At 47.5% G+C, this 15,549-nt stretch overlaps 2 protein-coding genes across 2 annotated transcripts in view; one reads left to right on the top strand and one right to left on the bottom strand.

Moving 5' to 3' along the window:
* Positions 1-1,158: 1,158 nt before the first annotated feature.
* Positions 1,159-3,670, top strand: LOC119455144 (uncharacterized). The gene is made up of 2 exons (XM_037716607.2): positions 1,159-1,443; positions 3,250-3,670. Exons 1-2 carry the CDS (start codon positions 1,395-1,397, stop codon positions 3,555-3,557), a joined length of 357 nt encoding a protein of 118 aa, XP_037572535.1. The 5' UTR covers positions 1,159-1,394; the 3' UTR covers positions 3,558-3,670.
* Positions 3,671-5,969: 2,299 nt separating this feature from the next.
* The window catches only part of LOC119455881 (neurexin-4), an 88,174-nt gene continuing 78,594 nt past the window's right edge, over positions 5,970-15,549 (bottom strand). Inside the window, exon 23 of the mRNA XM_037717396.2 lies at positions 5,970-11,587. Coding sequence (XP_037573324.1) covers positions 11,397-11,587 — 191 coding nt within the window. The 3' untranslated portion in view covers positions 5,970-11,396. The remainder of the gene's footprint in view (positions 11,588-15,549) is intronic.

The raw sequence follows: 15,549 nt of genomic DNA, 5'->3' as shown, positions 1-15,549 counted from the left end.
AAGCGAATAGCTTTCTTTGGGTCTTTCAGCCGTTTTCAAGGTAGGTCGGTGGTCGGACTTTGGCGAGGGAAGACGAAGAAACGCGCCGAAGGAATGGCGCCTGCTCTCGGGCAACCGAGTTACGAAGAGGGGCGAAAGTGTGTGTGTGTGTGGGTGGAGGGGGATCGTTGAGTGAGCACTCGCGCAACCATGTGGCGGGGAGGGGCGGGAAGGAGGGGGGTAGTGGCACTGTCGCTCGTTAGGTCGCTTGTGCGGCGCGGGAAGGTGAGGGATAGGGCCAACACCATCAATGTTGATAGGGCCCGTGCTCTCGGGAAAGCGAGTTGCTGCGAGGGGGCCGAAGGGAGAAGGGGGCTGCTGTTTGCGCATGAGTTCTCGCGCAAACGAGTTGCGGGGAGAGGCGGAAAGGAGGGGGTAGTGGCACTGTCGCTCGTTCGTCGCGGCAAGCCGAGGGATAGGGCACGTGCTCTCAGGAAATCGAGTTAATTGCTGGGAGGAGCCGAAGGGAGAAGGGGCCGAGTTACTGTCAAGCGCGAGCTTTCACGCAAACAAGTTGCGGGGAGGGGCGGGAAGGAGGAGGGAGGGAGGCTGTCACTCGGTCGATCGTTCGTAGCGAAGGCGCCGAGGAAAAGGGCGCGTATTCTCGGGCAACCGAGTTGCTGGAATGGGCGGAAAGTAGGGGGGGGGGGGGGGGGAAGCTGTCGCTCGCTTGCTCGTCCGATCCTTTGGACGATTCACTTATTGACAATAGCCGTCAATGGTTCCGGCATAACTTTTTTCGCGGAACAACTTCTGGAAAGCACCTGGAAAGTTTCTTCGACAATTTGCACTATAAAAACCGTTTAAGCCCAGGTGGCGGAGAAACGCGATCACAGTGGTCGCACCACCGACCACATCATTACAGCCTTCGGACGCCACGAAGCTGTCGCGTGAGCACTTGCGCTTCAAAAAGCGAGTTGGCGTTCGTCGCAGCAACTCGGATAGCTATCGCGCGAGAGTACGTGTACCTTTTTGAAGGGGGGGGGGGGGGGGGGGGGCTAGAAACCCGTCTGACCACGAAACTTCTTGAACGATAGAGAAAGAAAGCTGTGCGTAGTTCGTTTTAAAAGCGGCAGTAACACATTTAAACGGTGTTTAAGCGCGCTCCACGTTGCTAACTGCAGGTGCGCAAGTTCCTGGTGCTGAGCAAGAGCCGCGACAGGAGCACGGCCGATAGGCTGTCCCTGCTTGCCGACTACGTGACGAGCCGCTTCACGAGCACCGCCTGCCTGCGCCGCTACGTACACCAGCACTTCCGCGGAGCGCACGTGGACGACGACGAGGTCTCGGCACTGGCGGCGCTGCTTGCGCTGGGATTACGGGTGGACGCGACTGCACGGAGGCCCGTGGCTGCTATGCGCGCCCACAAGTACTGGCACGCCCCGCAGGCCAGATCACCAACTTGTGAGTTTACCTGTAATTGCTGCAGCCTTTGATTGGAAGAGGAGAAAATCGCGAGAGCTCGTGCGAATTGCTATAGGGACGCTGTTTTTGAAGATTCGAAGCGACCCAGTGACCACGTGGCCCTCCAAGTGAACGTGCGTCTGCACGTCCGCGCACGTGAACGTAACTTAAAGGCAGCTTGGCTGTTCAGACGCGCCATGAATTAATAATTCTGTCAGGTTCAGATGTTTAAAATTTTGGTATGCGAATATCAAAACAGGACGGCGTTACAAGTTAACAAAATACGAAAAAAAGATTCATCGGCGATTACGACAGTCTCCCTAATGAGAAATTTGAGCGCAGCTGTACACGTGGTTCCATTTTGCGATTGGCTGGCGCGGACAATGTCTCGTGCGGCACGCTGCAAACTGAGCGAAGTGTGGCGCGACGGCCTCGCTAATCGGGAGATCGCGAGAGGAAGCGCGTGGGTGACGCGTGGGCGCGATTCACAGCAGCCGCCGCAGACAGACCTCCGCTCATGCAGCGCTTCGTTTCCATATGTGGTATCTTTGGACGCGCTCGCCGCATGAAATTGGTGAACAGACGACGCGCGCTACTCTGGCGCCATCTCGTAGCCATCGTCGCCGCAAAGCCCGTCTTGCGGGGCACTACGCTTTTCTCACGCTTTCGCCATACCCTTGTTCTCCGATGTCCGCCTCATGGTTCCGCTGCACCCCCTCCTCCACTTTCCTCCTCGTGTTCTTTTCGCCCTCCCCGCCTTTATCAACCTCGGCTGCGCTCCGCGTTCGCGCTCATCTTTTTCCCCGTGCTCGTTCGCTCGGTTACGCCGACGTTCGCCACAGGAACGTGCGCCTAAGAGCTGCGCTGTAAGAACTGTGGCTCTATTGCTATCGTCAGTCGTTTCTCAATGTTTCCCAAGAGGCGGTCCCGTTTTCCGTTTTGATACCGAAACAGTACAAATGGGTGAAATAAATTTGATGACATCTAGTCAGAAAGCAAATTCATTTAGAAGGTAGTTTCTAATACGAGTGCAAATGGGGTCGCAGGACGAACTTTCAAGTTATCTTCAAGTGCGATGTTGAGTACACCATAATGCGAAATACAGAAAGGATTAGGGGCGCTGCCACCTTGAAAATGCTGTTTTCGTACATGTTGATTAGAAAGTTTTCTCACTGGCATATGCGAAGGAATTAAGTTAACTCATGCAAAAGTGGCGGCACTATTTTGGCTCCGCTGACAAACGTGCAGGGCCGGTATGAACCAATGTTACTAGGGTCTGAACTCTGTATGCATGAGACGTGGTACATTATAGCCACATATCGGTGCACTGGAACCACAGTTGTTCCAGGGCGGCATTGACAACGACCGCGTGCTTGCACTTTCGTCCCCACAACCTTTCTCGGGGGCATGGAGGAAGTCTCTATCCAGACACTTGGGCCCGGCGTTGCCCTAGCTTATACCAGCCATTCATTGTAGTAGGGGCCGATCATATGAAGACAATGTCCGTTGTCCAAAGTGCCTCCCTCCTGCATCCGCAGCGGATGCCAGTCATCTACTTTGCACACGCCCTGGAACAAAGACATATACTTCGCGAAAATGTACATAAGGATGAGAAGCTAAGTGACCAACTTGAAGACTACGCGCGGTGGGGTCATGGATAATCAGTCGCTGTAGCGGCTATCTGCGTATGAAACAAGCCTTCATGCTAACATGTCGCGTTGCAACCTCCACGAAAAAAAAAAAAAGAAGGAGCGAGAGAGAATGTGCGTGCATTTTTCTCAGCCTGCACTTCTCATGTGCGTGCAGCGCCTGTGGAGAATGTGGTCGAATCATCGCTGGACAACACGACCACTTGCACGTGGGACGCGTCCAGCGCCGAACTGCCCTACCGTCAGGCCTCCGGCGAAGAGGAGGAAGATGATACGGACGACGACGACGAGGAGGAAGAAGGCGGCGGAGAGCCGCAGCACTCGGACACTGGTAGTTCGGCCGCCATGGTGCTGCTGCCACACGGCCCATCGCCGTTGCAGATGGTGGGCGGCCAGTCGCCCGGATCTCTGGCTGCCCGCACGCGAAGGTGGCTCGCTGTCCTGACGGGCCGACAGCCGCCTTGAATTCGCTAGGCCAGGTCGAGTGGTGCACATCAGCCAGAATAAACAGCGATCTGGCCATTACATGGCGACGGATTTCACAAGAACTTCGCTAAATGTTTTTACCGAACTCAAAAGCTCCCTTAAATGCTTAAACGATTAAAACCGACCGCTAAGTGGACGACAGCTGAATCAAACATAAAATTCACTGTTTCTTGCCTAATACATTGCGTACTAAACTACACCAGCAGCCGAGGCGAGTGACAACCACGCTGAATACTCGTGAAAAATACAAGACATAAACTGCATAAAATTACAGGTAGGGTATATAATAAAGAAATTTGCACTCTTGAAAAGGCTTCTCATGTTAGTTGTTCATTTAACTGGACTTTATACTTTCAGTTGACTAACACAGCGACACACACCAGGTTGCAAGTACTCATCAAAAGACCCTAATCAAGTAAATGCTGACCAACCGTAGCAGCATCTGAAGCGCACTATATAGTGCAAACAGCTGTTTTAAGACGATATGGATCTCACGACAATAGAGGGTTTTAGCGTGTCCGGTATTCCCATAAATGAAGGTGGACAGCGTTTAGCCGGGTTAGCGAAGGTGCAAACGTAAGTGGCCTGCATGGCGACGCCATCTGGGGTGCGATCGGAGATCTTTGTTCGAAACGCGTTGTGTACAGTTGCTGCAATGACACAAAGTGGCAGTATGCAAAATTTGTGAGAACGTGAGGGAGAGAGCAGCCAATCGGCAAGCAGTGAACCATTCCGTAGCCACAACCGCCATTTGGTTCCAACCCAATCCACCAGACGTGCCATGTGAAGCCAGTCTGATAGCGAGCGGATGACTGCTCGAAATCTCGTCGCATTCTGCTCCTAGCAGACGATGTGCTCGTAATCAAAATGAGTGACAGGGGCATATCATTTTGATGTTACCAAAAACGACGAACTCCACGAACGTTTGCCGTCCGGGGAGTTCATCACTTGCCGATTGGCTGCTCTCTCCCTCCCGTTGTCACAAATTTTGCATACTGCCACTTTGGGACGTCGCAGCCAGTGAACAGAACGCGAAATGAACGAAGATCTCCAATCGCGCCCCTGGTGGCACAGAGCTCAACCAGACAGACATTGAGCTAATATAGCAGTAACCAAGTGTATTCTACTTTGCTGTTGGCGTGAATTTTTGGCAGCAGTGTTATCGTGAACAAGTTGTTTTGTAGTGAAAGCTACACTGGCCGCATTCTCACCGTTTCGCTGTGGCCGGTGACAGCACCGCAAGCTGAGCCGTTGCCTAGCAACCGCCGCAGCTGGCTCGCAGAGTTTCTTTTTCTATGGTCTGACCATGCCGCAAGCAGCGTCTCACGAGTCTTTCGCCCAGCGAACTGCTTCACTGGTGAGAGTCCGGAATGCCAAGCGCGCGAAGCTAGCGTAGGAGACCGAGGAAGAGCTAGCCGTTCGGCTCGCAAAACGCTTGGACTTGTTGGCTTATAATTTATACCTGCCTTATATCGATGAGTGTATACTAAAGTATAATAATTACAGCTAAATCAAAGGCTAACCAAGTGACAAAAAGACTTCACCAGGCTAAACCAAGCTTTCGCTTTGCATATCCAGGGTTAGCTGAGCAATTTAAAAAAAAATGTTTAAAATGTTTTACACTTGATTATAGCAATATTAGCTCTGTGTTTGGCTGGTTGAGCTCTGCACCACCAGGTAGCTGCACCTTGCAGGCCTCTCACGTTTAAGCCTCCGCCCATCTGGCGATTGGAATACCAGACACACTAAAGTTCTCTAATGGAACTGCACATCCTCTGGACTCTCTCGAAACATACACCTTAGACATACAAATGTTGACAACCGCCACTTACTGAAAGAATGGCTAACTTCAATATTATGTATAAAACTTTGCCACACAGTTTCATATGGAACTGAGTGCCAACAAATGCACACACACCAGAACAGGTGTGCACACATGCAGTTACTCTATGACAGGGTGCCAGAAGGTTATTTACTTTCGCCACCACACACAGGCCGCCAAGAACAAACAACTTCGAAGTTGTGCCCTCATGCTTTTCCGACTCTATGTGGGTGTTCTGTTGGGCCAGTTGATGAAGCAATCCTGTCGCAAAGCATACTGAAAATGAAAAGTGCAATACAGGACCATGAGGTAAACTGCGCCTAGCCTGAAGGTTGAATCAGGGATGCCAGTTATAAACAGGGGCAAGTTATGCAATGGTAATACAGCATACTATCACAACTCTCATCCCCCAAAATCTAGAGCTCCTAGCTACAACATTGCCACAACATTTACTGAGGCCTCATTGAGGCCATGGTGGCTTTCATCTTTCACAGCTAAAGTCAGGAAATATAATTGTTAATAATTGACTGGTTACACTGACTGGTCGACACATGTATCAGATGAGATTCTTTTATTTCCAGATCCTGTGACACTGGACCACCGGGTCTGCTGGTGTATAAACAACACACACACACACACATATATATATATACACAGACACTTCCCAAGGTTGTGTCTGGCCTGGACGGATTTGAACAATACTGGATATTTTTTGCAGCTACACAGATATTCAAGACGCTCCTCAGCTAACACAGCTCAATCTTTGCACTACCGCTGCACCTCTATCACTCATATCCTGCAGTCACATCACATGGCAATTTGTTTGCTCTGCCCAAAATAATTATATAGCTTTCATGGTGGTTTACCAATATTAATGGTGACATGGTTGTTTCATGTAATAACCAACATAAGTGATCTATATTTACGACTTTACGACTTACACCAAACAAGATCTCAAGCAAACCCAGCAACACAAACACATTCTAAGGTAAAACATGATCAATGCAACAATAGATGCCATCAGTTCAGAAATAATTTGCCCTTGTTGTTGAAAAGCTTGAGGCTTGCAATGCGTTTCTTATTCTCCAGTACAACATCAAGAAATGTAACATCATCATTCCTTCAACATCACTTGAAGGAATGGCAAATTGGCGCAAGAAAGCACATTCTACAACTCTAATAATGCACTGTAGAGAAGGTGAAGTTATGTATGGTACACCAATAAGAAAGGAAATTGTGTTTCACATCATTTGATATCTTCACTCCACAGTGAAATGAAAGATAATGTGACACCGTCACAAACACAAGAGCTGCCTAGCACATTCCACCAAATGGTGTTAAAAAAAATTTAATTCTGGGGTTTTATGCACCAAAACCACAATATGATTATGAGGCACGCCGTAGTAGGGGACTACACATTCATTTCGACTACCTGGGGTTCTTTAACGTGCACCCAATGCACGACACACTGGCGTTTTTGCATTTCGCCCCCATCGACCAAATCATGATACAACTCGTGGCTCTGTAGTAACCACTGTTTGGGTATCGATTAGGTATTTTCTTCCACAATGGTGCTAATTGTGCACTAGATTTCATTTTTTCATGACTGGCCATTCCACCAGGCAGAAAAAACAATGTTCATCACTAGTGAGTGACACTGGTCATTTGTAAGGTGAACACCAGTAAGAGCTTAGACAAGCAGTCTCATGGCTACACTGGTAGCAGCTTCTAGATTACTTTGCTTGTTAACATGCCACAAACACTAAAACAGTAACATAATCTTGACAGTTCTCAAGCTAAAAAGTATGTTTTACATGTCAACCCTAAAGAGGCATTAATAACTTAAGCTGGAAAACAGTGCAAATATAGTCTGACCTTACTCCGCCATCTTCAAATGAAATAAAAAAAAATATATGTATAAAACAAACATAACTTTGCATGACATTTGAGATATCAGCTCTTTGCTCTCTAGTTAGGTACCTAGTTGAAATGTTGGTCAATCACTACCGAAAGGCAAGAAGTGGGCACTAATGAACACTCAACACAGACTACACACTCCATTTAATGCTAGCTGCAAACGAGCACTATCGCAGGGAAATAAAATGTGAACGGAAAGTATAAGGTAGAACACATCATATGAGTAACAGCTTGAGACTGCCAATTTTCGCATTGCCACTCATCCAGTTGCCGAAATCACGCTGCCATCACAATTAGTGAAAGCGGAAATGAAAGAGTGCATTCTAGTGGTCCCTAACCTGTTCGCATTTAATTAATCCACGACAGTATACATACCTTGCTGCCATTGTCACAGCTCTCAACAGTGAGATGTGCACTATATACAATTGAGATGCAGCTCTGGACGTTCAAACCAGACGGGCAACAGTGCAGCGACAAGGTCAGCCAGCTTGAGCAAACGGTTCAACACAGGCAGACCCCTGGCTGCAGGGTCTCCTCTCTCTGGCAGTGATATTTAAACGATAGGTAAAGGGAAACGCACGCCTTTAACTAGCTCAGCTAGGAGCAGGCCTTTAAAATGCATGAGAAGCAAAGAAACAGAAAATCAGAAGAGCAGTTCTCTGAAGACATGTTAAACTACGCCTTTTAAGTTAATTGCGAAATAAAAGACTGGGCGTGGGGGGGGCTTAATGCAGAGTATGGTACTATTACAAAAGGGGCAAGATCTTCCAGTAATTTGTCTCCGATGTCAGAGATTCTTATCGCTAAAAAAAGTGTCATCCATTCTTAGGCAACAAAAAGTTGTGAGGAAAGGAGAAGTAAAATCAAAGAGCAATGATGTCACACTTGCTTTTTCCAAGAAAAAAAGCTTGGAAGGTCAATAGCAATGCGCAAAAGAAAAAAAAAATGTGACATGTGTTGGAAATTCAATTCCTGATATGTACAACAAGCTTGTGTTGGTAATACATAGCAGACAGTCATACTGTGCTTTGTAGAGACAGGCACAGAAGTTCTTGGAACATTGAACCCACGAGAATGTCAAATAATCTAGCAGCCCAACCACAAGGCCAGGAATTGGGGGAAGCTTCTTTTGTTGCTTTTATGTCCCGAATATTTCTGTGTCTGCATGTTTTCACAGGTAAGACAAAAATGATGCTCTAATTCAAGAGAAAAAAAGTGCTGAAGGAGCGAGAGAACAAAATGTCACAAGCCAGCTTGACACGGTCACATCCCTATCAGTCGTCACTACACAAACGGTCACTTTGTGTGTGCCTACCCGTTGCTGGCATCAATCAGCACTCAACATGGCTGCAACCCAATATCACAGAGCTCCGAGATTCACACAAAAGTCGCATTAAACAAGCCAACTAAAATTTTCAGCATTTACTTGTGAAACAAACAATTAAAAGTGCTTCAACGTGTCCGTCATGAGCAGTCTGCTTGTTGATATCACAGCCGCCCAAAAACTTGGAGTACGCTTAAGCTTCGCCTTTAAGAGTGGAACGCGATAGCGTTATCGGGACCTGTTCGCATCGCATCGTTCATATACCGCAAGTAGCCTTCATTCACTGCAACACTGAACGTGGGAAAGCCAGCTTATAAAGACCAAGCTTACACCCATAGAGTTTCACACTATAAAACCTAGAGGGAAATGTGGCGCTGGTGCGCTGTGGTATGCAAGGGAATGCTGGTATATTGTGGATTCGGATTGGCATCGTTCTTGGAGAGCCAGAACGCCTTGAAGACGCGCCTGGCTAGCAACGTTCCGTCTGTCACAATGATTCATTTCCTGCTAAAACAGGACGTAAAAAACTGCTTTAGCTTTATTATTACACAAAAACATGTTTTGTTTAATTTTCAGGACATACTATTGGATGCACAATTCTATGCAACGTAAAAAGTATCAGCTGGCCGCTAAAGTAGGAGGGCAGACGACAAGATTCTCGCTCGCTTTGGAACAACTTGTCATCTGTTCTTACTTTTCTTCGCTTGATGCTGCATTGTAGGTGAGTAAACTTTATTGAGAGATGTAATATGGGTGAATGAAAGCCTTTTATGTAGATTTTATTTTAAGAACGCGTTATTTATGTAGCCACATCCACGTTTTAGACGAAGCCTCGTACAACACCAGCCAACACAAGCCTCGCAGACACATATCCGGCAGCCCTTTAAGAAACTCGCATAGACGGTGGCGCCAGTTTACCCTCTGGTGTTATAGTGAGAAACTCTATGCTTACACCGATCCCATTAAAGTTGGCTTCACTTTTAAACATAAATGCACTGCTGGAAAGACGTTTTTCCAGGGGCAATATAAGTGGTCTTATATTAAAATGTGAAGGCCCTAGCACCTTTTTTTATTATTTTATTACTGTTTGCTATTGCCCCGACGCGCGCACGTCCAGAACGAATTAGCAGGCGAAGTCCCAATTTGACCTGCCTAGGATGCGAGCGCCATCTGGATATCATTTTTGCAAGTACCCGAATGCGCGGCTGTAGGTCTGGTAGAAATGCTGGAAAAGGGGTTTGTCCGAGTTTCCTCGTAGCAGAATTAGGTTTTCTCGTACATTCAAATTACAATCCAACACCTACTGGTAAACAATCCGACGGCGAATCCGACGCCGAATGGTAAAGTTGTACTTGAGCATTTTTCTGACGGATTTCACAGTGAGAAATTCAATTTTTGTTCACCAAAACCTTACACCACGTGGTGGACCTGCGCTGTCTGGGTGGTTGGATGATTTTCTCCGCCACCCGCCGACATCGCACGCCAACGCCAGATTGCCTGCTGTCGCGTTAAAAGCGTGATTTGCTTTGAATAGCATGCTCTAGTGAGTTTGCTGACAATAACTTAATTCTAGGCAGAAAATAAGGGCAGGGGCAATAAGCAAATCACATTGGATAAGAATGGGTACTTTCATAGCACTGAGGTACACGTAAAAAAGTGGAATGTTTAACTGTCACGAACCTTCGCTTGACTTTGCGGGTATAGTGGGACCTGGCCATAGGAACATGGCCATAAAACAAGTGTTGTTAACGAACACACTTCCAGCCCATGAAAAAGGAAGCTTGCTGACAAAACTCTTTCCAAAGAATAAGCTGCAGGGAAAAGTTAAGCCTCCTGAGGAATGTGTTTGAAGATGTATGAGAAATGAGCCACCACAACATAATTTCAGGCCATATTCAAAACAGCTCTGCGTCCAACTAATCATTTGTTTTCTTTTTTGGTTGTACAGCAGCTTGGTCCTCAGTGCATATTCATTGACTCAGCACGGATGAAAACATACTGAGGTAAAATGTGTTCTCATAGTGCACATCCCGCATTGCCTACACGGATGAAAGGCTGGTCTAAAACAATAACGTGTGCATAGACTTAAAAAGCAGAACTTTGCGTTCCTCCGAACAACACTTTCTACCAAGAAGTAGGTTGTAGTACAAAACCTGCTAACAACCTTTTTAACATTGCAGTGAAAACCATGCCAAAGCAACCACAACAGTGCCTCTAAAGTTCAACACAGCTTGGTGGTCTCTAAATGCATCCAACAAGAAAACATGGCACTTTTCATCAGGCAAACTGGCAAAGAGCTTGTAAACTGCAGTGTGCAGTATTGTTTTTCTTTTCTTTTTGATGGTCATTTACCACACTTCTCTCCTGCCATCATCATGCGTTAGTCACAAAAATGGCAGGAAAATGTGCCTAGAAGCTGCTGATAAAAAAGTGCCACTAACAACATTAATTCAACAATGCACAGACTGGCTGCAGGTTAAAGTCAATCAACAATGGAGATGCGTTAATGCGCAGAATTACCAAGGTGCACAGGTGTTTGAGCATATCACCTCCACTGAAATGCAGCTGCAATGGCCAGGAGCTGAAATCGTGATGCTGTGGGCAGCAGTGCCTTGTTCTCGTGAAAGCTCGAGCACGAGATAGAGTTCTGGAAACAGCACAATCTGGGATCGTGCTGTGCCATGATGCTGGATGACACCAGAGGGCGCCACTGCCTGGTAGAGGAGGTGATGAGGCAAGCTGATTTAAAAACCCGTCATATAAACCATTCTCGCTTCTTGGTGACGTCGTGACCTCTGACACCATGCACCACAGCAGTGTCTGCGTCAGGTGCATCCTTAGAACCAGAGTCTTCATACGTGAGGTACTCGCCCTTGTGTCGCGACACGTAGCGACCCAAGATGATAGCCATGATCACAATTGCTGCCAGGATCACTGCCAGCACACCTGCGTAAAGGATTACGGCAGCAATCAATCAAGTGCTATAGTCACAAAAATGGCAGGAAAATGTGCCTAGAAGCTGCTGATAAAAAGTGCCACTAACAACATTCATTCAACAATGCACAGACTGGCTGCAGGTTAAAGTCAATCAACAATGGAGATGCAACCACGCACCCTTCCCTATGATAGCTTGCACAGTGTGCAAGCTGTCATAGGGAAGGGTGCGTGGTTTGTGAGGTTGCTGTCACAGTGGTGCCACTGATGAATTGAGATTTGGAGCAATTTTTGGAGCAGCAAAATCTTAATTTTGGAGCAGTGTGGAGCATCCAGATACAGATTTCGGAGCACGTTGGAGCTAATAAATGCCGGCTGCTGGACACGTCCTAAGCTATTTCAAACACTTAAAATTGACAATCGTTATTCCAGAAAGTATTTGCTTGCTGTAAAACAATGTTGCTCTGCCTCTAAATACAAGAGCTTCCCTTTAATTTAAATGAAGACAACAAACCTGTTCACACAGTATGCTGTAATTAGTTTATTTCAAGTTGAGTGAAGCTGCTCATATCTTGCCTTGTACATCGTATGATGTTTTCATTGACAGCTGACACTATGTTTTCAGCAAGGCTCTAGCATCAGACAGAAACACCTGGCCAGACTCAATGTCATCAATGCTTTTCTGAGCCAGGCCAGCCTTAATGAGCCCCTCGTAACGCTTAGTCATTGCTTCAGACGACACCGAGTACTTTTCAACTGTCTGTTTTTCCTCGTAAAACTGAAGCCTCTGTTCAGCAACTGGCCGATTTACGAAGGGCGTCGACCGATTATTTCTCGATTATTCGGACTACTTTGATGCACCATCACTGGCCCATAAGTACGACCGAAATTTCGGACACCTTAAAGTACGCCATTCTATATAATTCGGACTCCGCCTGCACGACTGTGTGCTAATTTGACTGCCGAGTTGAGCAGAAATAGCAATACTTTGGCGTTGATACATCGCTAGCATTGCCGCAGCATGGTGGCCAGCCATGTTGCCGACACCTCCTGGAAACCGAAACTAGCAAAGCCTAGTTAATCCAGCACCGACCGCGCCCGAACCGTTGAGCAAGCGAACTCCGGCAAGCCATTCGGGAGGGCATTCGGGTTGGCTCCGCGCATCCAGCGTTTATTCATTGAGGTGTTAACTAGCGACACGGTCGCGGTGACTTAAATTGTTTAGGCGGCGCCAACTACACCCTCGATGTCTCCGCCGACGAGGACAGTGACCGTTTCCAAAAAAAAAAAAAAGAAAAGAAAAAACGCCGTCATTCGGCTACGATAGCGCGGTCAACTCCTGCGCGGCGATTTTGTAGCGATGCATTCCGCTCGATTCTATATGCCGCGCTTATCGTCTATCGTTCTCTGCCAGCTGATACCATATAACGCAGGCGGAGCGCCGCTCTCACACCACTGACGAAGCGCAACAAGTAGCAGCGGAAAAGGCATCGCTACAAAATCGCGGTCCTGTTGCCAAAGGTTGAAGATTTGGTGCATGCATTAATTGTACTTTTGTCTTTTCGTGGCGACAGCATAAGGATGGTAGAGATACGGACTGACCAGATCGTAGGCAAGCGTATGTGCGCGCAGGACCACGTTGACAAAGTTCGGCTTTATTTTTGGAAGATCCCCCTTTCCGGGATACTTTCACTTTCGCAACATTTCGCGCGACTAGCACTGGACCTGTCGATGGATGATAGCGTTCCTGGCACACCACCAAGTATGCCAATGCTGACGATAGTGACAATCCCGCGTGAACGCATCCCCGAAAGTGGTCAACCGAGAATAATGTCTTTTTTTTTAGCCACGCAAGAGACATCGCTGAGCCTACGACACTGGCCGCAACGAAAGCAGGTTTGCAAACGGCGTGTTGTGCCCACGTGTGCGCTGTAAAGACCGCCGACCGTACGGTCATTGACACCGTGTACGTTCGACCTGCCTCTTCCAAGCGTGACGTTGAGGACTTTATGAACGACCACTTTGGATGGCTGCTCGATCCGCCCGACGATGATCAAACTCTAGTCCTCGTCGTTGGCGACTTCAACGTGGACGTGTCGCAGCCAGATGGCAATTGGCTGCCCTCATTTATGCTCAAACGGTTAGGACTACAGTGCTACACCGATCCTAAGGTGCCAATGACCACGAGGCACTCGTGTTTGGATTTGACCTTCGCCAAGAACCTGTCCATTGTCGTCACTGAACCCTTGGCCATCTACCATAGCAACCACAAAGCAATAGTAACTTGCGTGAAAAAATAAACACCAAAACATTTATGTATCTCTGGGTTGTACATTTAGATGTACCATCTGTACAGCTTTGCTGGTCAACCACCTTCAGAGTGGAATGCCTCATGAATTTTTTTTTTTACTTGCTGACTTTCCATCAAAAAAGTCCCTAATGTGCTTATCATGTTAGCTTCGAATGCTTGCTTCCGTGTAGCACATGGCATGTATCGCCATGTGTTCGGTGCCTGCCCTATTCTACGCGACACCAGTTGAATGATAGGATTAGCAGCAAACAATGAGCAAGCCTTTATTTCCCCAACTGCAGCGTATGGCTACATGACCTGTAGCATTCCAAGTCACGCATAACAAACCAAATGTCACGTGTTCCGATGCCGTGCAGTTTTGAAACACGTGATTTCCAGTAGGTGGTCTTCGTGTTCAAAGATATATCGTATTTACCCGCATAATCATCGCACTCACATAATGATTGCACTCCCCCATTGTTTACATTCTTTTTCGAGTAATCCTCTTACCCTAGAAAATTACTGCAGTCTGGCGTCTGCTTGCTGCAGTGCATGGCAGCTGACTGAGCAAAATCTTCTGCCATTTCTTTTTGCGAAGCTTTTTCGCCATTGAATGCGCAACAGTGCCCATGCACTTGAAAGTTCCCGAATTCAGCAGAGAGAAAAAAAAAAAAAAAAGAACAGCCGGCAGAGGCCACGCCCTGTGGGAATCGATGTTATGCGAAGCAGTGTGCGAGGAGCCTTCCAAGTTAATGAAACGACCATGGGAGCACCAAGACGTAGGCGATTCTTTCATGACCTACATGACACACATGCCATGACATTCATGTCATGAGTCCTCAGGAGTCCCTTAGCTACACCTAAGAGACCTTAAGGCGAAAGCCTTAGTCATGCTCGGGACTATGACTTCGACCATCAACCTTTAGTGTTTCCTTCACTTAGTACCACGCCCGAACCCATTTCAGTGGTTACTGTGTGTTAATCTCTTTCCGCTGAGTCATTGTCATTTTTGCTGAGTCATGCTCATGACTGATTTCTACCATCATCCTTTAGTGTTTCCTTCACTTAGTACCCACGTCAGAACCAGTGTTGCCACGTTTGGCTATATATAGCCAAATTGGGCTACAGGAAAAAAATTTTGGCGTCGACTTGGACGAGTTGGCTATGTGGCTATATTTGGGCTACTGAAAATCTGCGACTTGGCTTTGTTTGGGCTATAAGTGGCGCCCTAATCGATGCTCCAGAGGTGGCTCTGATCAGGTAGAAGCAAATCTCGAAGGCCATGTTTTAGCTGGCTGAGCCAGCTGTGTGGCTGTGCGTTTGTGCGTGTGCGAAATGACCCCCTTCCCATCCCTCTCTGCGCCATTGTCTGAGCCGGTGGCTTTGATCCTTGAGGCACATAAACTTACACCCTGCTTGATCATTATGCACCCGATCGCAGGGCATCGGGATGAACCTGGGAGTAGTGGGTTTTTCGCAGTACACTGCACTAACATGGCTATGCTCAGGAATGGAGAGCAGTAACATAGGGTCGGGGCAGTCGGGCGACCGTGGCGCCAACATGAAAGAAGGGAAGCACGAGTGGATGACACGCCCCAGTGTGTTCATGTCCATGTCTGAATTCTGGATGACGTATCGTGCCAGGCACAACTTTCGACCTACTCCACGTATCTCGCGAAGCTTT

The sequence above is a fragment of the Dermacentor silvarum genome, chromosome 6 (genome assembly GCF_013339745.2).
Source record: "Dermacentor silvarum isolate Dsil-2018 chromosome 6, BIME_Dsil_1.4, whole genome shotgun sequence".
In the NCBI taxonomy this organism is placed as follows: Eukaryota; Metazoa; Arthropoda; class Arachnida; order Ixodida; family Ixodidae; genus Dermacentor; species Dermacentor silvarum.
This window is presented reverse-complemented; position numbering and strand designations above follow the sequence as displayed.

Coding starts and splice junctions, on each gene's coding strand:
- LOC119455144 (XM_037716607.2), top strand. CDS start 1,395: ATGCGCGCCCACAAGTACTGGCACGCCCCGCAGGCCAGATCACCAACT. Junction 1,444..3,249: donor GCAGGCCAGATCACCAACTT/GTGAGTTTACCT, acceptor ATGTGCGTGCAG/CGCCTGTGGAGAATGTGGTC.